The sequence below is a fragment of the Branchiostoma belcheri genome, unplaced genomic scaffold, assembly GCF_001625305.1.
Source record: "Branchiostoma belcheri isolate BF01 breed outbred unplaced genomic scaffold, Haploidv18h27 scaffold11, whole genome shotgun sequence".
NCBI lineage: Eukaryota > Metazoa > Chordata > Leptocardii > Amphioxiformes > Branchiostomatidae > Branchiostoma > Branchiostoma belcheri.
Window position 1 is genome coordinate 2,183,912 of NW_017802491.1, and position 22,654 is coordinate 2,206,565.

General features: G+C 43.4%; 1 protein-coding gene and 1 long non-coding RNA gene across 5 annotated transcripts in view; one reads left to right on the forward strand and one right to left on the reverse strand.

Annotated features, from left to right (window-relative positions):
- The window catches only part of LOC109484367, a 57,003-nt gene that overhangs the window by 15,293 nt on the left and 19,056 nt on the right, over window positions 1-22,654 (forward strand). The window lies entirely within an intron of this gene.
- The window catches only part of LOC109484189 (MKL/myocardin-like protein 2), a 67,614-nt gene continuing 44,960 nt past the window's right edge, over window positions 1-22,654 (reverse strand). For 2 of the 4 annotated variants that reach the window (XM_019787447.1, XM_019787428.1), the window contains 12 exons: window positions 10,759-10,824; window positions 8,162-8,217; window positions 7,904-7,979; window positions 6,951-7,109; window positions 6,032-6,097; window positions 4,003-4,352; window positions 3,562-3,756; window positions 2,788-2,868; window positions 2,364-2,531; window positions 645-2,155; window positions 395-488; window positions 1-128 (listed from right to left, as the gene is read on the reverse strand). In XM_019787447.1, the coding sequence (XP_019643006.1) occupies window positions 722-2,155; window positions 2,364-2,531; window positions 2,788-2,868; window positions 3,562-3,756; window positions 4,003-4,352; window positions 6,032-6,097; window positions 6,951-7,109; window positions 7,904-7,979; window positions 8,162-8,217; window positions 10,759-10,824 (2,651 nt within the window). In that variant the 3' untranslated portion in view covers window positions 1-128; window positions 395-488; window positions 645-721. Of the gene's footprint in view, window positions 129-394; window positions 489-644; window positions 2,156-2,363; window positions 2,532-2,787; window positions 2,869-3,561; window positions 3,757-4,002; window positions 4,353-6,031; window positions 6,098-6,950; window positions 7,110-7,903; window positions 7,980-8,161; window positions 8,218-10,758; window positions 10,825-15,849; window positions 15,974-22,654 lie in introns of those variants that run through there. The other 2 variants (XM_019787453.1, XM_019787437.1) reach the window with 2 other exon arrangements.

The following is a 22,654-nucleotide window of genomic DNA, read 5'->3' on the forward strand; positions in this document are numbered from 1 at the left end:
GGGGGGAGGGGCCACTTTGTTGGGGGGTGGGGCTACCGTGTTAGGAGGGGTAACTGTGTTGTGTGTGGAACTTCCGGGTTGGTCTTTTGGTGTTGGAGGAGGCTCCAGTGCTGCACTAGGAGGCAAGTCTGAAAAAAAAAGGAAAAAGATGTCAATCTAGTTTCTTCCAAAGGCAACTGGGCTATATCTAAATTTAAAAGTTTACCACTTTTATGGCTTGGTCATCATGTCAGTGCTTGGTAATGTTGAGTCCATCGATATCCAGATTGCTAGATACAAATCTGACAGTAAATAGAACACAAACAGAAAGAAGTGAATAATATGACACAAGATGAAGCTTGATAAATGTATCATCTGTTGTAGACACAGACTCATAACAACAGGTAAGACTGACCTCCATGTTCAATAAGGATCTCCAGTAAATCATCCATCTGCTGAGATCGCATGGTCTGGGAGATTGTAGTCTGGGTCCCAGACACAGTAGAGGGCTACAGAAGAAACAACAAAAGTCTTTTAGACAAATATATTGCAGAGAAAAACACATAAAATTTACTAAAATCTCTTACAAATGGTACTGTTGCAATTATCAGTCTTACGGTATATGAGCATAGATGAAGGTGATGACAAAAGTGTTGAGTGCTAACCTGTGTGGAGGACACATTGAAGTTGTGGACTCTCTGTCTGAGGGCCTCCTGGTAGTTGGGTGGAGGGGCCATCTGGTCTAACATGGGGTTGGTTGGTGAGCGATGCATGAAGGTAAACTGAGGCTTGGCCTCCACAGGCGAGCTTGGTGTTGACATTGACTTGTTCTCGGAGGTTGCAGCAGGGTTTGGTGCTGTGAAGCGGAATGGCTGCATGTTGGGCGGTGCGCTGGGGAAGGACTGGATATGGCCAGCCTGTTGTTGTGGCTGCTGGAAGAAGGCGACAAGGTTGGGTTTGATGTCCTGGGGAGGCAGTGGGGGTTGGAACTGATGTGCTTGGGGCTGGGCCTGGCTCTGAGGTGGCTGGGCCTGAAGGAATTGGTTTCGGTTAAGGAACTGGTTTGAGAACTGCTGCTGCTGTTGTGCTGCTGCTGCTGCTGTGGTGACGGTTGTTGTTGTTGTTGCTGCTGTTGTTGTTGTTGTTGCTGCTGCTGCTGCTGTTGTTGTTGCTGTTGCTGCTGCAGTTGCTGCTGCTGTTGTTGCTGCAGTTGTTGTTGTTGCTGCTGCTGCTGTATCTGAGCCACAGTCTGGCCCTGCTGCTGCTGGAGCTGCTGGAGCTGCTGCAGCTGTTCCTGGTGCTGCCGGATCTTCTGCTGCAGCTGCGCGTGGATCTGCTGCTTCTGCTGCTGGCGCTCCTGCTGGTACTGGATCATGGCCAGCTTCTGCTGGTCCTGCTGCTGGTTGATCTGAGCCTGGACGGGGTTGAAGTTCTGCGGGGCGTGCGGCATGAGGTTGGGAGGGGGAGGCGGAGGGGGTGGTGGAATGCTGTCCCCCTCCTGCTGGGACACAGGGGGGAATTGGAAATGAGTTGGCTGGAAGGTGAGTTGCTGGTGCTGCTGGATTATTCTCTGGGACATCTCCAGCTTCCTCTGCAGTTCCTCGATGGTTTTCTGCTGCTGCTTGACGATGTCCTCCTGCGACTGTGGGGAGGCGTCCAGCAGGTCCATCATGTCAATGTCCAACTCAAACTGGCTGTTGCTGTTCATGTCTATGTCCATGGGGGCAGTAGAGTTTGGTCTGGACAGTCCTGGAGCTGCCTGCCCCTGCGCCCCGGGGTTTTCCTGGCCCTGCTGCCCTTGAGGAATGAGACCATGGAATGATGTAGGCTGCTGAGCCATGGTGTCTATGGTACCGGATGTGGCGATGACAGTCATTGTGCTCTGACTGCTGTCGTCGCTGGCACTACTGGGGAGTCCCATGGTAGAGTTCATGGATGTGCTGAGCATGGAGCTGGACTCCTCAGTGATGCTCTGGGCAGGCTGGAGCGGCTGGATGGTCGGCAGTGACAGGTTCACGCTGGCAGGCTCCCCGGCCGTGGTGGTGGTCAGGGTCTGTCCCATGGTTACAGGTGCAGTCGTGATGTCGGCGTAGGGTTTGAGTCTCTCCATTAACTGGTTCTTGGTGCCTGATACAGGCAGACCCCGGGCTCTTGCCTCTTCTTTCAGCTCTGCCACCTACAATGGAGGCAAAGGGAAGTCTGTGAGTGAATAAAAGAAGACCTGCGGAAATCTAAAAAAGTAGCATATTTTTTCCAATCTGCAGATGTCACAAAGAAAGGCTAGTAAATGAAGGATCACATACATTGAGCAAAAGCTGTTGACCATATTTTCTTCTTTAGAACACGTTTTTGTTTCAAATGCTTGTGTTGTCAGTTCTCCTTACCTTCATGTCTTCTAGGTTTGACAAGCCCCCTTTCTTCCCAGTTGTAGTAGTTGTACTAGTGTTGCTGGCCTGTGTCGTGGTGACAGTTGTGCTGGTTGGCAGTTTCTCACTAGTTTTAGCTGGTGCAGGCTGGATGGGCTGGTACTGCTGTCCATACTGACTCATGACCTGCAGAAGCACATGGAAAAAACATGGCATTACTTCAAGTTGAAAAATAGAAAGGAAGTTGTCACGAAGAGCTCAACTCCTTCCAGAAAGGACAAATTTGCAGATGTGCACGCCAAAGGAATGGGATGTGTTAATCTGGCTACTGCAATGCATTGTGGGTTACTGGACTGAGCTGAGAAAAGCGCCACCATGCAGACTTGTCTGGTACTGGCCGGAAGAGACTCAGTCCAAAAGGATCAGAAGTGTCTAAACTCACAAAATGAAATTCCAGTGGCTGGGAAGGGTTACTGTCCTCAGCATCCTGGGTTTGTTGGTGCTCAGCCCAAAAGTGCTGATCCTGAAAAGGACAGCTGTTTGGTCATTCACATTTTGTGCCCACGGAACGGCAAATGGCAAGCTTAGACACAGTTAAAGACAGAGAGAAGGGAGCAGGATTAAAGTAGGGGATATACAAGGGGGTCTGTGTCAAAGAAATCACACTGTAGAATGTCCAACAGCACTGCTCATTAAGTGTATGGATGTAGGTGACTCATGATCTGCGTGCTGACATGGATCTTAATGCAGACGTCTCAGCCTTGTACACCAGAACAGACTGAGAAATCACAGGTTACTTGTCAGACCATACTGCCCGCCTGGTGCGCTTCCACAGCTGTTTCCTTCTGCTTTGGGGCAGTATAATCTGATCGGAAGTCACCTACAGAGACCTCTCCATGAGTGGAATGTAATGATGTGATATGATCGCAGTCATATTTGTAATATTCATCACTGTACATGTACTCCTACAATTGCTGTAATCATATTTGTCAACATATTATCATTGTTTACATTTTAATTGAACATAAAAAATGCTGCTCTACATATTTTCCTTACTATTCAAGAGTGATCTTTTTTCTAAATGTAACAAATGTTACATTATACATAATCAGTACAGTTTAAAATGTAGTTAATCGCGAGATTCACATGTCCCCACACGTCTGTGTGTGCTGCAGCCCTGAGAGCTGCTGCAGACCCAGTTGCCATGACAACCCACCTGCAGCTGGAGGAAGAGCTGCTGCTGCTGCAGGAGGATCTGGTAGCGGGTGTCCATGGCCGGCTGCGGCGATGGCTGGGCGTTCTTCTGGTTGGGGGGAATGTACTGGTGATACTTCAGCTTCTTGGGCTTGGGCGGCTTCTCCTTCTGCTTCTTCTTGGAAGGACGTGGAGATGCCGACACCTGCTTACCACCCTGCAGGACAGACAACAGCAGGATCAGTAAGCAGCCTAACATCAACACTATGAAGAACCATGTCACACTTCAGAGAGCCACGTGACAAGTCTTACTAGGTCAGTCTATTGAAGAAGATCAGAGTGCCTGGTGGAAAGCTCTAGGTGGAACAAAGGTTAACTTTAAACTATAAAGAAACATTCAATTCATATTACTAATGAACCATAAACTGTTACTGTAGATGTACGTGGTGTGGGTGTGTCGTACCTTGCCTATCGCCTGAGTGGTGGAGGTGCTGGTTTTCAGACTAGCTGCGCTCAGGGGTGACGTCACGTTCACCATCAGCCCGTCCCCCGTGGTCGGCAGCGGGTAGCTCGCCATGACCGCCGACGTCGCCACGGGCATCTGGTCAGGTTTGTACGAGATGACGGTCTGCGCCGTCGGGGAAGACGACTCGTTCATCTTGTAGAGGATGGGCGCGGTGTCGGGCGGGGAGGGCACGCCCACCGACCCCTGCGAGGACTGGGACTGCTGGGACATGGGCTGGTCCAGCTGTGGGGGGGACATGCTGTCTCCGCTGTCCTCATCCAACAACTCAGGCTTCTTGTACTCCAGATCTGAGGGAAACACACAACAGCACTTTTACATCACTTATACATGGCACAAAGGTCACTGCAAACTGAAACATCAGGCTACTCCTGGATAAAAGTATGACGAACAATTCAGTAACTGGATTTAGACTAAAGTTACCTGAACTACATAACTATATTCTATACACCACCCTGCTATTGTGGCTGCTATTTTTCTTTGTAGTTTGCAATCTGTTGTTGTTGGCTTAGACAGTGACACCACTGATGACACCACGCTCATGACAGATGACAATGTTACCACACACAGAGACCCCCCACGAAGCAACCATGACATCCAGTCTGTTTTAGGAACAGAGGTGGCCATCTACAATTATTGAGACTCTTAAGGATTCAAGGCAAACAACTATGGAGTTTTGCAGGGGCATCCATATGGAGGATCTAGACATGTTTTGCGATGGTGATGCAATGAGAGCTTTCTTTAGGCAACCAGAATCAATAACACCTGTTCCCTGGCTTGTCACAGTTGCTTGGCAACAGCTGACCCTGTTGCCATGGCAACCCAGACACGCCCACATTCCAGGTGCTGGTGATGCCTACACTGTACACCCTCCATTCCGTCACTCGAAATGAGCCTGGGGCGTTCACTTGGCTGTTTTGGAATACGAGACTCATTCTTCAAAAACAAAATAGGAGCCAACAAGTCTCCATAATGGCAGTTCCCACCCTCCCAGTCATACACCCACAGAGTAAACCGATATCAGGGGGCACTTGCTGCCATCAAAGATACTCTAAAAATGACAATTATTTTTCCAGCCGTCAATGAAGATCAGCTATATTTATCAAGTGTCATTATATTTAGCAGTGTCAAATTCTTCACTCCTGTGACCGACATGATTTGGGCTCATTGGTAAACCTGTCACGCACACTTGTTGCGTGGCGTTGTCTGATTTCTGCACTAATCAGCAGTACGTGAAAGTGTTTCCAGGACAATAATTGGGCTAAATTCCTCATGCATACAGCAAATGTGCACAGCTGAATAACCAGAGCAAGGACAGCATACAAGCAATATTTGTCCCATCTAAAACTTTCCTAATTACATTAACCATAGTCTCATACCTTCTCTACATGCCTGTCAGTCTCGGTGGAAACAACCTCACGTACAAACACTTGTGAGCTAACAAATGTAATTCACTCTCTATCTCTCAACCCATCGTGATATTGTTGATACTTGTGTATTCCTTATATAATGTATAATACACATGTCATCCTGTGTATTTGCCATCTATACAATTCTCAGATCTTGTTCTGAAACATAAGCTCTCTACTCCCCTTTTGACTGCACCATGAACCCTACAGAAGAATCTAGCAAGTGTCCTACTAATGGTATCAGGGTTGATGACTCATCTTTCCCCTCCCCTCACCCTGGCCCGGCTCCATTACAAACATAGATGCATGCCTACGGGTCTTGTGGTAACAATACATCTCTGCCACTGTCTGCTGTGGACACGTACTAGGCAAGCTCTTCTCATACTTAGCAATTATTGGTTGTAAAATATGACAGTGATCGACCCAAATGTATGACTATACAGTATGCACAGTTTTGGGGACAAGAGTCAATTTCTTTTCTATAGTTGTCTAACTGACATAAGTGACAAGCAAAAGTGTGGTTAACACAAGTTAACATTAATAATGTGTATTATAAGTACCTTCTTCAAACCACAAGTCATGGTTTTGCTGCCCTCCCTCCTCATGGTTCTGCTGAAGTACACAACCTTTGTGGGGAGGGGGGCAAGAGATTAGTTACCTTCAAGTCAGACCTGTCAGAGTGTCACACATGGTTTTTCCTTCTTTTCATTAAAACAGACAATGTCATAACGGGCATGGTGTAAAACATGTGTGCAGGGGCAGAAGAGACAGATTTTGTTTCATAAAAAGGAGGATATTGAAAAACGTGAGGAAAAAAAGCAAAAACATCTTTGTAGAGAGGAGGAAAAAACAGTTTTCTGAACTTTTTGCTGAAAAGTACATGTTTAGGAAAGTGGCTAGAAAGGCAAAGGAAGAAAGATGGGTGGGTCATAGCTGAGGGATTTTCAACAAGTTGGATACGATCAGAATGTTGCACAACAATTCAAACAGAAACATGATGTAAATGGATAGAGAAGAAATGATAAGAAGTTGGACAGGTCTGTCGAGAACGTATGGTCATGCATGTTAGTCCTGTATGTTACTGAACAACAGTAGTGTGTCTATAGATCTTGCTGTTTGTCACTATGCAGGGAAATTCAGGAGACATCTCTAGAAAAACCTATAAGCCAAGAATCTTGAGTGAAATATTAGCAATGCAAAGCTGTACCTATGAAGTCTTGATATTGCGTACAGTAGCAACACAGAAGTATGACATACAGGTATACTGCGCAGGTTTTTCCAGTGATATTCCCTTTAGAAAGACCTATTTCAATATGAAAAACATACTATTCTGTACATTTAACTCCATCTCCAACCAGATAAGGGAGGTAAAATAGTTTTAAGTCTGTTTTTTTCCTGGGTATTTCCCCTACATGATGTTTTTTTCCTCCCTCCTATCTGCTAGGAGATGGCTTGAGCTGGTGTCAATGTGGTACGTACCCTTCAAGGCTGCCTGTACAGCGCTGTCCCCTAACACGTTCTTCTCTACCAGTTCTAGTGGTCCCGGGCGCTGGGCGAGCTTGTCGTTCAGGTCATCTGCCAGACGTGCACGTTTCAACTTGTTCTGGTTAGCTTGCAGGGACGGGGCGATGTTCGTATCTAGAAAATACAAACATTTGTTGTATAAGCACAAAGTACGAGCTAGGGCTGTTCCAGAAATCACTAATTCATATGGCCTCCTGGTTCACTAATAGTAAAGGTCAAGGAACTGGACGGTCATCGACTTGAAATCCTCATTTGCATAACTGGTCAGGTACTGACCAAAACACATCCTGTGTAGGAAATCCCCACTTTTTATGTCAAGAGTTTGGGAATCCGCAGGTTTCCTGTGGGATGGGACATTAGAGTATTTGTTGATGACATCTTCATCACTTGGTCCAAATGGTTCGTTTCAGTTTTACGCAGAGAGGACATGTCACTGACGTCACTGACAGAGACCGTCCGACCTTATGTAATGTGGATGTTTGGAGAAGTGGGAAGATTCAACACTTAGCTGATAAGCACCTGATCTTTGTGTTGGTTTAGGGTAAGTCACTGTTGTCTAACTCCTACCCTTCCTAAAGTGGTGTAAATTCCGCTTGACTCCACTTCAAATAAATTCCCTAAGTCAGGTAAATGAAAGTATGCTACACAACCAGCAAAAGGTGCTTTCAACTTAGAGAAATGTTTATTCTGGCACGTTATTGAGAAATCTTCTCCTGGTCATAACATTGTCTGCTGTCATCTTTCTCCCACAAGCAGGAGATTTGGCTGGACCACAACATTTCCCCAGACTTACCTGACGACAGCCAGATTAGGATGTTGGGGGTTAGACAATCTGTATAATCCCTGAAAATGGCAACAACTGGACGCGTGAAAAGGGTGAGTCACGAGAAAGGACACGCTCCACTCACCCTGCAAGATGTGCTGCTGGATCAGCTCTTGTCTGTCTGGTCTGAGACGGATCTTTCGCTGGAGCAAGTCTCCCGTCTGAGGGGAAAATTGGAGAAAAGAGACTGTCATGTTCACCTTGAGTTTATTCAATCAATAGTACAGAGTCTGGCAGGCAGATGAGACTTAAGAGTCTGTTCCACTTGTTAATGTTAGCGATTCTTTCCAATAATTGGGCTGTTGCTGCCTTTTACAAAAGTTATTCATACTCAGATGCTCACCTTAGCTCTTTCCAAGCTCTTCATCTGTTCATGGAAGGCAATAGGTGACTTGAGGGCTGAAAGAAATGACAAACACAGATTATCACACTGTAACTAGCAGGTCTGGTGTCTACACAAGTCAAGGAGACTGGCTAAACCCTGGATTAACCCAGCAAACTTTCTACCTGACAACAACTCTTCAGCTATAATTTATTTACATAAACACTGCCTTACAGGGTCTCTTTTGCTAAATCTAATGAGACTGGGAAGTTTTCCGGAAGGGCACAACTTTAAGATAAAAATCCTGTTAAAGGTTTCCTGGAGCCAATAAACTCCTTGAATGAGATTGGGGCAGACCAAACAAGGGTCTCCAAGTTCATCACTCACGCCTTGGCACCACCGTATGTTACAACCTGTTCACCTCATTCTATCTTGTAAAACTGGGGATTTCTGCAACATCAACTTTTTTTGCCTGCCTCATGTTTCAACTGAGAGCTTAGACTGAAGTCATAAACTAGGCATTGGATAGATACTGAAAGCCCAGCTGTACTGACCCTGACCCTGACTGGACAGGGAATTAATACTGGCACAGAACAGGCAAGCAAAACAAAGAACTGATCCTTAACACAACAGGCTGTAACCAGAGATGGCTGTGACATCATCTTGATTGACATGATCATACTTCTTTTGATCCTCTTCATCTGATTACTGAGGCATTCAGGAAGTATCCCTATCCCACACTGTTGTTTAGTTACTCCAGTTGCTGTGTGCTCCCAGACTTCTGAAGGATTCTTCCGGGTGTTTGTTTGCTGCTGAGGGAATCCTTAAGTCCCTACATTGCCCCTATACCATTTCAACACCTCTCCTTTTGCTTATTTTCGTATTTACCCTGAGACACTTGGTCAGACACTTATCTTGTTGGCAGCCTATCGCATGAAGACTGTTAGCACAGGATGTCATAACACATACTCATGGGTATCTTAAGTTTACTTTGCCAAACCAGGGGACCATTTGAGACTCTATGATAGTATGAAGCTGCTTTATAAAGGGTCTTTGCTTCTTCCCAACCTTCCAACGACTGTGAACTTCACCATATGAGCAACTGTGTCATCTTGTCGGGAGAAACGACCCTCGGTGACAGGAGGTCTTCAGAACCAGCCGTGTCGACCTGCCAGGAACTACATGTCTGACATACAAGTTACACGGCTGTGTCTCCTATATATAGTGTACCACATTTGCTTTGGATCCTGTCCATGATGTTCACTTCACAGCTAGAAGTCTCCGTGATTCACACAGACTCAAGCTGCCCTGATCTAGTACCCATGATGAGCTGGCACACTTGTTGTCTTACTGTAAGGAGACGGCTTAAGACAAGGAATCTTATCTCCTTGGTGCGGCTCTCGTCTTCATGCCTGGACTTCCTACATCCTCTCCGACCAGATAAAATGATCTCAGGTCAAGCGTGACCCAATTACTCCAATTATACTATCATTTTTGGAAGAAAATTATCATCAGCACATTTCTTCTATTATCACATTGTCATAGTCGTGAGATGACAATTTTTCTACATGCAGTGATTGAGTGTTCTAATAACATGTTTGCAATGCCCTCTCTAACACTGAGTCTGAGGGAAAGTGACTCTAATGTGCAGTTGTAGTTGTGGCTTCCTTATGGTTGGTGTGTCCTCCCAGGGGGTTAGGGATTCCCTTGAGGATGGGGATTTCCCCCAGGGGTCCAGCCAGTCTCCTGCCACAGTCTTCCTGTCTGGGCTTCCCCTTACTAATCCTCAACATCATAATTTGTCACTCAGGGTTACAACCTGCCATCACCTGTTGTCCCTGCCTCAAACTGTCCTGGCATTTCTTCAAACTGGCCGAGCACTATGCCATATAGATGTATTGGCCTGGCTCTTTGCCCTCACACAAAAATGTTTTTCTGGTAAGCTACATTTATTCCACTTCAAGTTGTGCCAACTGAAAGTTTTGTATGCTGAGACAATGTTGTAACACATTCCCCATGACCACTGTCAATACATGTTATAGTTCCAACACATCTCAAACCTGCTGTGTCAATACTTTTTAAGTTGATGGACCCATTGTTTGATCAGCACACTAGCCAACTATTCTAATTTTCCATTTCCCCAACAAACTCCTTGGAATTTCTACTGGGAAACTCTTTACTGGACCGGAAACACACAATGAACAGTGTAAAGGCAGTACATCACTAGTGCTTATCAGTTTTCCTCTTTACAAACATCAAATGTAATACTTGTCAAGCGAGCAACCTGCTGGCACCTGTTTGGGCTCCCTCACACCAACCCAACACCATCATTGATCACAGCTCCCCAGGAACAAATTGAAACTGTATGATCATTCCTGCCCTCTGTGGAATGGGAGGAATGACCAACCAAAGGGCGGGATTCTCAATACCCTTGACTTTGATTTCAGCAAATTGAACACTACTGGGGCAGGTTTCAGACTCGTTCTCACTTCTTTGGTTTACAGTTTCAAGCTGCCAGCTTGAACAACAATTTCATAATTCCTTTTCCTATAACCTTACATTGTCATAATGTATTTATGTTTAGGCGATCTTGTAAAACTGGACTGTACAGTACTTACGAGGCATGATGCCCTGGTTGACAAGAACATCTCTTGGTCGCCGTGACAACAGCTTTCTCTCCAGCGCTGTGAATAGAAGAGTCAAAGGTCAGGTCTGTCAGGACACTCATACATTTGCTATCCTGGAGCCAAGCTCCAAGTATTTGAGAAGAATGTGAAGAAGAGTAAGATATCCTTGACTTGAAATATAATCTGTAGAATCGCTGTGAACATGATGATTTCCTGCTACTTTCACATAGTGGCAACACTTTGTGGCATAATGATGTGGCTTGTTGCTAGGAATTCATTATGGTCTGCTTTAATCTTTTTTTTCACCCGCATGTAGCAGGACCGTAAACTTTTCAGTTGTAACTGAACACTAAAATTCAGTGGCAATATTCAAAGCCACACATTGTTAAAATCACTATCTGTGCCTTCTTTAACCTTTATCCTGCTGACTTTGCTGACTACAGCATACTGTAGGTCAGCAGACATGGGGTTTAGTCAAGTTGAAGTCCTCAATCAATTATATCACCTACCAGACTATCCATTAAACAAAGGATATGGATTGATCATACATTAACAGCATGTAAACTAAAAACATGTATCTATAAGTTTTGGTTTCCTACGTTATTATATAGGAATTGCTGTGATGGTCAAGCTGGTATCCCCACCTGACCACTGACACATTCTAGCCACATGTCCAGTGATGAGTGGAGGGACCGCCTCCTCCCTCTCCTACATCATTAACCTCAATTCACAGCCAGAAATTTCTCAATTTGGGAGGAGACTCCCCAAGATCAGCCAGGAATGTCCCTGGCACCAGATCTTATGAAGACACTAATAGGCTACTCCTCTGCCAATCCTATGATAAGGATGTGGACTCAACAACTTAAAGACTGTCACATGTGGTAATGACCTACAGTACACCTCCCAGGCTGAGGCCTTACCATTCACTTGACAATGGGACCCCTGGGCCCCCCGGGGAAAAGTTCTGACAAACTTCGTTTGCCCAGGTTTCTTTCAAGTCATGCCCTCAAGAGCTGCAATTCTTCTTTAACTACAGATGAGTATGGATGAGAAGAATGTCAGAGATAAGCTAATACCACTGGGTACCACTGCCGAGGAAGTTTTCTTGTTTTTCCTTGGGATTTGTGAAATTCTGGGTAGCCCAAAACCTCACAATGCACAGTGGCGAACCTTTGAAGATGCTGAGAGAAATGCACAGTGGACTTAGACTAATGACCCTGGATAGGGAGATGGGAGGGGCATGGATGAGAGAGAAGTCCACCCAAGCTTTGCCATCTGTAAACAGCCTGTGGAGACGGAAAAACTAACTCAGATGCAGTCCAGTGAGTCCACACAAATTATATCATATCACTAAGCACCTTGAATCTCCCAGACCTTTCTTTAATACGGTTCATAGATAATTTATAAGAAAAAGTCGAACTGTATGATGACCAAGATTTGGTGATTATAACACTTTGTAGACTTCAGTATGTACAGTTAGCAATGCCCAATCTGCTTGGAAGAACATGTAAAAACATGTAAAAATGAAGAATTTGTTAAAATTTTTATTATTGTCCTGAGGAGGAGTTCAAGGGCACAGTGATTTGATTTTGTGGGTGCAGCTGCCGACATGCCGACTGGCAGGAGAGTTCCTTATGGCTCCCCTGAAAGATGTGGATAGACTACAGGACGGCTGTCAATTAGCCGGCTAATCCAGCGAGCGTGCCAGGCAGTCAGCCAGCCACTGTTGTTTTGTGAGGAGATACAAGCGACAGAATGAGCATGTACTCAAAACAAAGATCAGAATGTACAATGCTCACTGGGACAACTTCAAAGCACTAAACCCATAGTTGGATTTGATAGTGATAAACACTTTCCTGTGTTGTGTCGGCTCCTCAGAAGTCCTGTTCCCCAGGCTATTGAGCGGTGATAAAGCATTGACAGCTTGCGCACAGCCTGAGTAACAAGACTCTTCCCAACAAGCCACCTTCATCGAGTTTTAAGTAACAAAAGAAGTAACAAAACAAAATTGAATTTATCAACTGTTGGAAGCACAAAGGAAATCATCCTCAGTAAAATTAAAAGTAACTTGACATTGCTTGAAGAGACTAAATTTTTGCTAAGAGTACTTCTAAGAAATCCCTAATGTATACAGTACAACATAATTTGGAGATAAGGTTCAAGAGGCTGGATTCAACCAAACACAGTGAGCACAACAGGTGAACCCAGTTGGTAATCAAGAAATGAACAGTAGCTGAAGAGCCATGGGTGCTTACCACTGGGTAAGTCTCTAGGGAGGGGAAGGCAGAGGCCAGATCAAAGGCCAGCCAGCAAACATCCCAGCTGGTTCCGAAAGGTAAAAGAATAGAATAACAGAACATTCTATTCCCCTTCTATTTCCAAATATTCTATTCTATAACTTAGTGTTGATTAGGTCAGGTAGGAGGTGGTGAATAGAGCAGTTTTGCTTACAATGAGTTTACTTCTCACACATGGCTGTGTAACCCAAATCCCAGCGTTTACTGAATAGTTGATGAGATTTTCTACTCAGCTGAACAATCAAAAACATAGAAGATTGTCAGTCAGACACTAATATTATTGTAACTCAATCATTATGATATATACCCGGGTACATGTAAGTAACCTGGTAGATACTGCCTTTCCACTCCATTCCTCTGTGATTCAATGTCAAATTGTAGAGCACATTTATTGGTGTCAAGTACAAAAGAAAAACGTAGGCCTATTCTTCAATACTGCAGAGAAAACAACGGGACCTGCAAAGGAGACCTCTCGACAAAGTGTGAGTTTATCTAGTGCGGCCTGTAGGTCAACAGTCTAGGACCCACATCAAAGACTCGCACACATCCCCTACAAGAAAACTGGAAACATGGACGTCTGCCTGGTGCTTCTGCCGACAGTTCGCCACTTTGGCATGGTGACACTACAAATATCCCTCCAACTCCCTCGAGGTATAGAGAATGACAACTTTTAGTGGAACTCAATCTTTGGGATTCAGAGCTGAGTCAACTAATGTGACTGGAATGACACAAATGGAGGGGTGAGTCGGGATGGGTCATCTGATGTCTATACACAATAATCTTGGCAATGTCCGCCATGGAAATAAAATACTCGATAATTTGAAAACATCTCTTGGTACAGATTCTCCAAGGTTCAGGATTAGAAAAGCCACATACTGTGATGTCTGAGAAGAGAAGTGGACAGAGGAGTTCATGGAGATAACTTGCAGGGCTGAAAGGGCAACAGGTCACACTTTTTCACAGAGACGTGCCAATGAAAGAGTCAATAAAACAAACTGACTGGCCTCAAAAGCTCTTTTTATGAGAAGGTGTTAAACTGCACTCTTCTGATCACGTTAGTGTGATGTCATTAAGGGGTGGGGACGGGGCGGTGACAACGTTTAAACATTCGACCTTCGAAAGCCCCCAGCAACACTTTTAAACTTAGCTTCTTTATTGTCCCTACGGCTCTGTTTACGCTACTAGGGTTGCAGCGGAAGCTGTGACATGCGCCAAGGCTTGCCTCTGGCAAGCAGCCTGTCCCACCCAGCAGGGGACCAGCCCTGAACATGTGATCTCAGCTGGGCGACACACAGCCTCAAGCCTCCAAGCTGTCAACCTGCCTTTCCATCTCTTATTCATGCCCACAGCTCACTCTCACTCCTGGTCATGCTGTGCTCCTTTTCAGATGATGAAGACAACAGAAAATGTTCTACAGTCTGAGCTGACTTCCAGATGACAATGACAAGAGTCCTTTGCACCCTCCTACCCTGAGAAGCATGGTAGCCACGGACTTGAGGCTTTCCCACACACAGGATCCAGTCCCTACATGGAGCTGGGAGAATCAATGAGAAGTTCCCATGTCGAAGGCTGTCCTTTCCTGACAGGGTCAGGCTACAGGAGACATGGGGTGGCCCCGACATGGCTAATTGATACTGGACATGTGGATGGGGTGGTGCTGACAATAGCACCGTGGTCACATAACAAACACAAACCGGAGACCTTTAAAAATGGAGGGCCTTCAAGATTTACTGCCTTCAAAACAAATAGACTGGGACCTTTAAAAATGCAGACCCTTTAAAATGTATAGCATGATGAAAACAATTAATAACCTTAAAATGGAAACCAATACCTGAAATGGCACTAAAATACTGCATAACGGAGTTAGGTTGAAGGTACCGTGAAGCTATTTGCTTTGATTGTAACTGATACTGAGTGCATGAAATAAAAAATCTGCGTGATAGTGCTGATAGACTAGAAAGACATTTGCCCAAATAATAGCAATGTCTACTTTCATTTTTCAACAACCACATATAGACTGTCAGATCAATACATTTTCTTAAGAAGTGTTTCAGGAAAAAAAATCTTGACTTATAAGATTGGGACACTTGCAAAAGAAGTAACAATACTGTATAACAGTAAAATGTCACACATTTCTTTCATTACAAGACATTTAATCACTATTCAGATAAAGACCAAGAACTAAACAAATTATACTGCATCTTGAAAAAGAAAATTGGCAAGGAAAGGACAGCCATGGAAAACCTACCATCTGATAAGACATGAACTTTGAAGTCTAGAGAAGTCAAAAAAGAAACTTTCATCAAGTGAAAAACTTTTTCTTGATGGTAACAAATAGGCACACAAAGTATTAAGTGAAAATAGTGAATATGACTAATTTAGAAATAAACTTTTCTGATGAACAAAGTAAACTTACATGTACAATGACATACAAAGCAGTACCAGTACATGAAACTACATCAAAGCATTTCCACAGAAACATATACTGTATACACAAAATGTATATGAAAAAGTTTTCCTCATGAAGGAGGCACAAAATTAGCCTCCGAAAGTTATTCTTAATATCCACAGGTAGTTGACAAGTGTGCTGACTGGATATGACAAACTAAACAGAGGGTGAGCCCTTTTGTTATTGCAGGCAAGCTAAACACTGGCACATGGTGTCATCCTATAAAAAGAACAAGGGCATCCCAAGTTTTAACTCTCTCCGAAAAGTAACGAGAGACGTTCCTTATTTTCTAAAATTTTGCGTCCCTCCTTTTGCAACAAAAAGAAGTGTTCCTACCATGGAGTAAACTTCGCCGACGAATCCTGCGACCAGCTCTAGTCTCTTTCAGCTGCATCGGACACCAGGAGCAAGCCAGAGTGGCCACCCAGTTAAACAAGAAATCCCACACTACCCATCAGCTGCCATACCAACACTTGCTGTTGACTCATACCTCATTAGCATAACTCCTCCCCTGCACACTCCCTGACTCCTCCCATCAACCAATCAAAGAGCAGAACTAAAATAACTCCCACCTCTAGCCAATCAGAGAGGAGGGTGTGCTGCTCAGCTGCTAGTGTTGTGCTTTTCAAAAATGCTTCAAACCTCAGAAGACCAGGAGTTTGACAATCAGGACCAGCTGGCAGAGGAGGGCTTTAAAGATCAGACAAAATTCCTCCACTTTTCAGGGAGGATGCCTCCTGTCTTCACTACAAATGTCCCAAAATCATGAAGAAGTGGAACCACATGTGGGTTTTCTTGTAGATAAGAATTTCTGGCTATTTGGTCTGGGGACAAGTTCGATTAAAGAGAAGAGCAACAGGGATGTTTAAACAAGCTGACAACTCACATCATTTATTATTTAATGATGTATGCTACTTTAAAAGAACTTTTTTATGAAGTGAAAGGAAAGTGGGTTCAAGTTACAAAATGCAGCTTTCACCAATGATTGACCATTTATCAATTGGAGTTTTGATAAAAATGAAAAGACATTAAAAAAGTAAGTTTCAACTTTTGAAGTAATCAGTATGTTCCAAAAGATGGCAAGCCTGGCAATCACAACATTGGCCAAGTGCGGAAAATAACTATGTTTGGAAACTTTACCGGCATCATAGGGAACTGCAGAAGAGATGAGCTACAGATAAGCGCGCTGGTCTACCAGTATTGGACAGCAACACCAGGATTGGACTGTTCCATTATCATCAGCAGGTGGGGGACTTTAAACTTCTCTGATTTAAGCACTTGCTTCTGGGAGCTCTGAATAGCTCAAAAACTGCTGGACGGTTTGCTGAGACTGAAGGCTTCAATTATGCTCATTTTAACTCGAGAAAAGGTGTAGCCATTTGAATACTTCTGACCCTGTCTCTTTCTCCTTGCTACTTTTTGCTACTGTTCTAACAAACCGCAACAATCAGGGCAGCATGGCACTGTTGACTGTCGCTCCTCTGCAAAAGGCAAACTGGCAAACAGTGGCTTTGTTCTGTGCTCCCCTGCCACGGGGGTGGCATCCTGGCACACGGTGGTGAATTTCAGCCGAGCCGGTCACACGCACATCATAAACAGTGAAAAGAAAATGTTGGGAGAGAGAGCAAACTTTGTGCCCCTCACGTTTAAACAACAAGAGGTCATGTGCGTCAAGCAAGGAAACATACATTTTGTACATTTCCTGACTTGTAAACAACAAGAAGATCTTGAGACGAACTGGATTACATACATGATGAACATGGTTTTAGGTTATGCTTCTTTTATTACTAGTACTTCCCATGACATGATGAACTCTCATCAGTTACATTTTTGTACTTCTTGCTTATCTAAGAGACGAAATGCAAAGAAAAAGTGCTTTCTTCAGAAATTAACACATACTTGAGTCAGACCCATCATAAAAATGATTAATGACCAGTTATTTTCTTGACCCATACTGTCAAAATTTCTTCCTTCCGATAAAATGCTTGAAATACATGGCCTGAATCTGATAGAGTATCTTCTACATTACTGAATACTATCAGGGGTCAACAGAATATTTGTCAGGTTTATCATCATTGTTGAACATCTAGGTTAATATTGATGACCTAACGTATTAACAATCTTCCTAGGTTCTATATGTGTCCACCTTATTTTGATTGTAGGCTACTGGCATATTTTTCTAGGATGCAGAATGATGGGGATAGAAAATGACTTTTCCAGCTAAGTTTATAGTCTTACAACAGTAGGTCAGGGGTACTTGCACTGTCTGGTACAACTGTCGTCACTTTTGTGACACATCCAGCTGTGGGCTTATTTCAAAGATCTCTGATTTGTGGTAGAAGGAAGTTTAGGTATGAGTCATACATGTACCATGGATGGTCTCCTAACAGTACCAGCCTTGCAATTTCCATCCAAAAAGTAAGTCAAAGCTAATACATCAAAATCCTCTGATCACACCTTGGAACTCAAACATTTGTATGACAGCAATGTACATGTAGATAGCAGCTTATTTTGTTTAACCTTTAATTTTGCATTTTCTTGGTGGACTGAGAATTTTTGTCTTTGATACTTCTGCTCTTCTGCTACGGTTTAATCTAACCCTGCCAACAGATGAGAGTTCAGTGCCATGAGTTGACTCTCCAAGGACTGTTTGTTCACACAGCAGCGCTGATGTAGGGAAAAAGGTCAAGTTTTGTTTGGTCTATCTTAATACAACTTGGAAAGACAACGACTTTGATGCAAGAAAGGCCCATGCCCTCATATATGACACGAACGTATCTGACAAAGGTATTGGGATTGTCAGAAAAGTCTGCCTTGAGCTTGCACCAGGCTTTAGAAGAATGGCACACGTACGGCTTGGCGTGCCTCGTATAAATACACTCCTGGGGTCACAAATCCTCGGGGTGGCGTGAAAAGTCGCTGAGTGGCTGGTGTCTGGTGTTTCTGCCGCGTGGCGTGTGGCTCCCAGGTAAATACCGGCGTGTGCAAGCCAATCAGCTCCTACTCTCACAATACACAGCACCACTGGCCAATTCATTAACTCTTAGTTATGAGCAAGCTGCAAGCTACAGACTTGTTTTGAAGAGCTCAGTAAAGATGAAGAGGGTTGTGTATATATCTTTGTGCCATGTGGATGTTAATGGGCAGAATGAACTACTTTTAGAGAAGATGTTTTTGTCATGAAGCTCTTCATATGACTTGTATTTTGTTAGGAAGAAATTTTTCAACATACAAATGTACTGATGATGTAGTTTGAGATCAGAAATAAGCCTGCGGAGTATGGGTAATGCCAGAGAGAGACAAAATGAAGAAGTGAACTTGTTATGACAAAATTTCAAGTATCTATTAAACAGTAATTGAATGATTCTAAAAGGTTACATTAGTTCTTGAGTCAAAATTCATCATAAAAATGCAAAAGACATGAAAAGGCAACATGGCCTTTTGGGTCTTCATTCAGTCAGGATTTTTACCAACTCATACATGTAATTCAGCAATCTGTAAGACTTTGTGAATAGGGACCTAGCCTGGTCTCCCATACAACCTGTTTCAACATTCTGTGCTGGAAAATTTGACGAAATCTCAAAACATGGTAATGATCATTGTACTATAGTTAACAAAAGTCGGGTCAAATGTTTGGTCAGGTGGGTGTGTCTTAATCGTGAGACTGATTTTGTTGTTGTTTTCCCTGGCTTCAGCACGAATGATTCTTTCTCCTAGAACCAAAGTGTAAAATGAACATTTACTTTGTACAGAGCAAATACATAAAAGCCACTGTTGGGAGTCAAAATGGCGGCACCCTTTGAGGTTTGTCTGCAACCAATAGATCACTGGGGGCCAGCTGACAGGTCTACACCACTTAGAGCTTAGACGTTAACTGTAAGTTATCGTCCAAGCTTACGGAATATCAGACCTACATTACATACTACTCGCATTCAAACAGTATTCAACACATTTATGGTATCATAAAAATCCATGAAAATATGGAGATACCATACCACAGTTCACAGACTGATCTTTGTGGGAAACCAAGCAAAAGTTTATCAGTTGTTCTAATTCTTCAGTGAATTGGAGTGGTCCTATCTTATGGGCAGCACTGCAGTAACAGACACTTCTTATTATACCAGATTGTATTGAATCTAATTCTTGCTTTTAGAATATGAATGTAATAGCTGTCATGCATACATTTTTTTATAGCCACACAGAAGTTCTGTCATAAATCATCATAACTGTCTTATCACGTTTCCAGCCTACTGCAGAGTTCTTTCACCTTTCCAGAAAAATCAGGTTGAACCCATCTTGGTAATGGGTAGAGGCAGAGAGTGCTTGATAAAGGGAGGGCTAACCATTACTAACATTCCTCCCCATCACGGCAACCTTGGTGCATGCACTTGTGCCTGTGCTGTGGGGAGGGGAATGACATGGACCTGTGCACCAGCTGTCCCTCTCCCTGCCAGGGATGTGCTGGCTTAGCATTGCTATCATGGTGAGGAATGCCTGTCTACATGCCGGGCTCTCCTTCCATTTCGCCCACCCGTCCGGCAACCTGCCTCATATTCTCCTGAATCAGCCAAGGCTGCTGGTCCTGTAGCCTTGCCACTGGTCATCTGTACTTCCCAAAGGTGGACTACAATCCTTTTAGGAAGGGGAAGAGAGATAGGGCTGGGAGATCTTTCCTCTATATCTGCGTTATCCGTTTTCGGCCCTTTCTGAAGGCTGCCATTTGACCATGCACGTTGGAGTAATTTTGCAGCAAACTAGGTTACCAAACTGACAAAAACAGACATTTCAAGTTGTGACGTACCATGGAGATATGCCAAACCAGTGTGTAACACATTATCCAGAAAGGATGCTAGACTCTTAAAAATGATTTTGGTGTAAGTGCCGTCCCTCCAACACAGAGCTGTCATAACAAGTGGGATCATTTTTCACATATTCCAGATTCAGTTGTGTCAGCAATGGCCTTGGCCCCACTGATAACTGTCAAAAGCACTAAAGACGTGTCCCAAGTCACGTCATCTAGGTCTGACTTCCTTTCATGTGTGTCTTTGCCCAGTTTTATATAGCACTTCTTGTCGTATTTCAATTCACCTCCACCCGCTTACATTTGATCTGCAGGCTCAACTTCTCTGCAAATGATATCATGGTATCAACAGTTTGAAAATTAATTTTTGCCTATAATCCAACTTACAGAAAGTATTCAGTGACAGAAATCTACAAACAGGAAATATTGCAGTATGCTTAAGTAATCTAAAAGGCACTTTTAACCTCCTCTATTGTGATTGGCATCAAGATAATGAGGTGAATGAACTGGTCCAAAGTTGACAGTTCTTCAACAACCTTGACTGCATTGACCAAGTCAACATACGTGCCCAGTGTCATGTCCACTACGGCATTCCATATTGAGGATTTGATATCAAAGGTTGTGATCTTTATTACCTTGATCAGATTACGACCTTGTACGCTTTATATCCCTTCTGAAGGTCAAAGAGATGGCCACATTAACCATTAAACCAGCTCACATTCACACACAAGGACATATATTACTGTATAAGTAATAAGCCGTATACAATAACATTTTACATGCTGTAAGCTGTACTGTATGACACGTTCTGTCACGACTTTGAGATGTAGTTTCTCTCCCTATTCGGAGTTGGCAGTTAATGCTACAAGTAAGGGTGAAAAATGTCTCTGGGCCAAGTAACTTACTAGTATTCAAACTTTTTACTACCATTACTGTGTGGATGTCTTTTCACATAGCTGTTGAAGTTGTTACACTATCTTTCACACATACTGTGGTGATGAAGATTACGGTTGTTGGGTGTCGAGCGCATGGTCAGACGTTGCCATGTCATCACGTCCACAGCCTTGACCATGGGCAGTTTTGATGGATTGTTGCACATAATTTTGGCAATGTCCTCAGCCAGTAAAGGCCACGTGTCAAGTGTATCAGGTTGTAGAACTGATACAGTACACTGTCCTGGAGTAACAGCATCAGCAATTTTCCACTACATTTATGCTGCTATAAGACTTGTCTAATATAGGTCTCTTGCAATGAAGGGTTTTTGATGACTGAAACAGATGTGTGGGATTAAGATATATATGCTGTCACTGTTTCGTATTGCGCATTCCAAAAACCTTTAGAGTCTTGATATGTACCTCTTTGACCATAGTTAGTGTTGAATAAAACCTTTTTTCTGACTTCAATTTTTAGCATCATGTAAAAAGTACAGTGGTTGCTCTATTTCAAGAATTGCATACCCTCTTTGACATGAAGTATCAGTGTACAAAATAACCAAACAAATTCATCTCATATTTACTTCCTACTATTCAAACCATGGATATTCAAACAATAACGGATATAGACTTGTCTCAATAATTTTCTCATATACGATATAGTTTTCTCTTTTGTACAATTGGAAAGAGCAAAGTACATGTACTTAAACTTGTTGTGTAACTCTCATATATGTATCTGGTGGCTTTTGGTACCCGTAAGTCTGTTTAAGTCATCAAGTCAAGCCATAATCTACATGGATTTTTGTGTTCTGAAATATTTATTGGAGGTGTCCAGTATTCAAAGTTTTGTGAGCTTTCATATACTTATAAGGTGGCTTTCTGTATGTATGTTTAACTATAGGTCAAGCCAAAGTCAACATGGATTTTTACAGGTAGCTGCCAGCTGCCCATTCACTTCCACCATGACCTGGATCAACAGACCTGAGCCTGTGGGGTGATATTCTGGGACTGTCAGATCGGTGCAACTGTCCCACTATCTGTCCCTTGTTATGCTGGACATGCCTCAGTCTCAGGCTGGAATCTGTGGTAATGTCTCTGGTAACATACGATTGGGTTCACTGACCCTGTGTTGTGTACATGCTCATTAATAACTGGGAAATAATGACAGGAGTCAATCTGTAAATTACCCATATTTCATTAATTTTACAACTTATTATACGATTGTTACTTCCGTACTATAGGTTGAAACTGCAGATCTCTTCCTGTATGTCCAACAAGTGTCTTAAATTCCAACAGACTTTCAACACAAACAGGTAAATAGTAGACGATTTATGAGGATTGAAGGACATAGGGTCAAGGCAATTTGATATGAATGGAGATGACTGACAAAATTCTCTGTTCTTTGCTG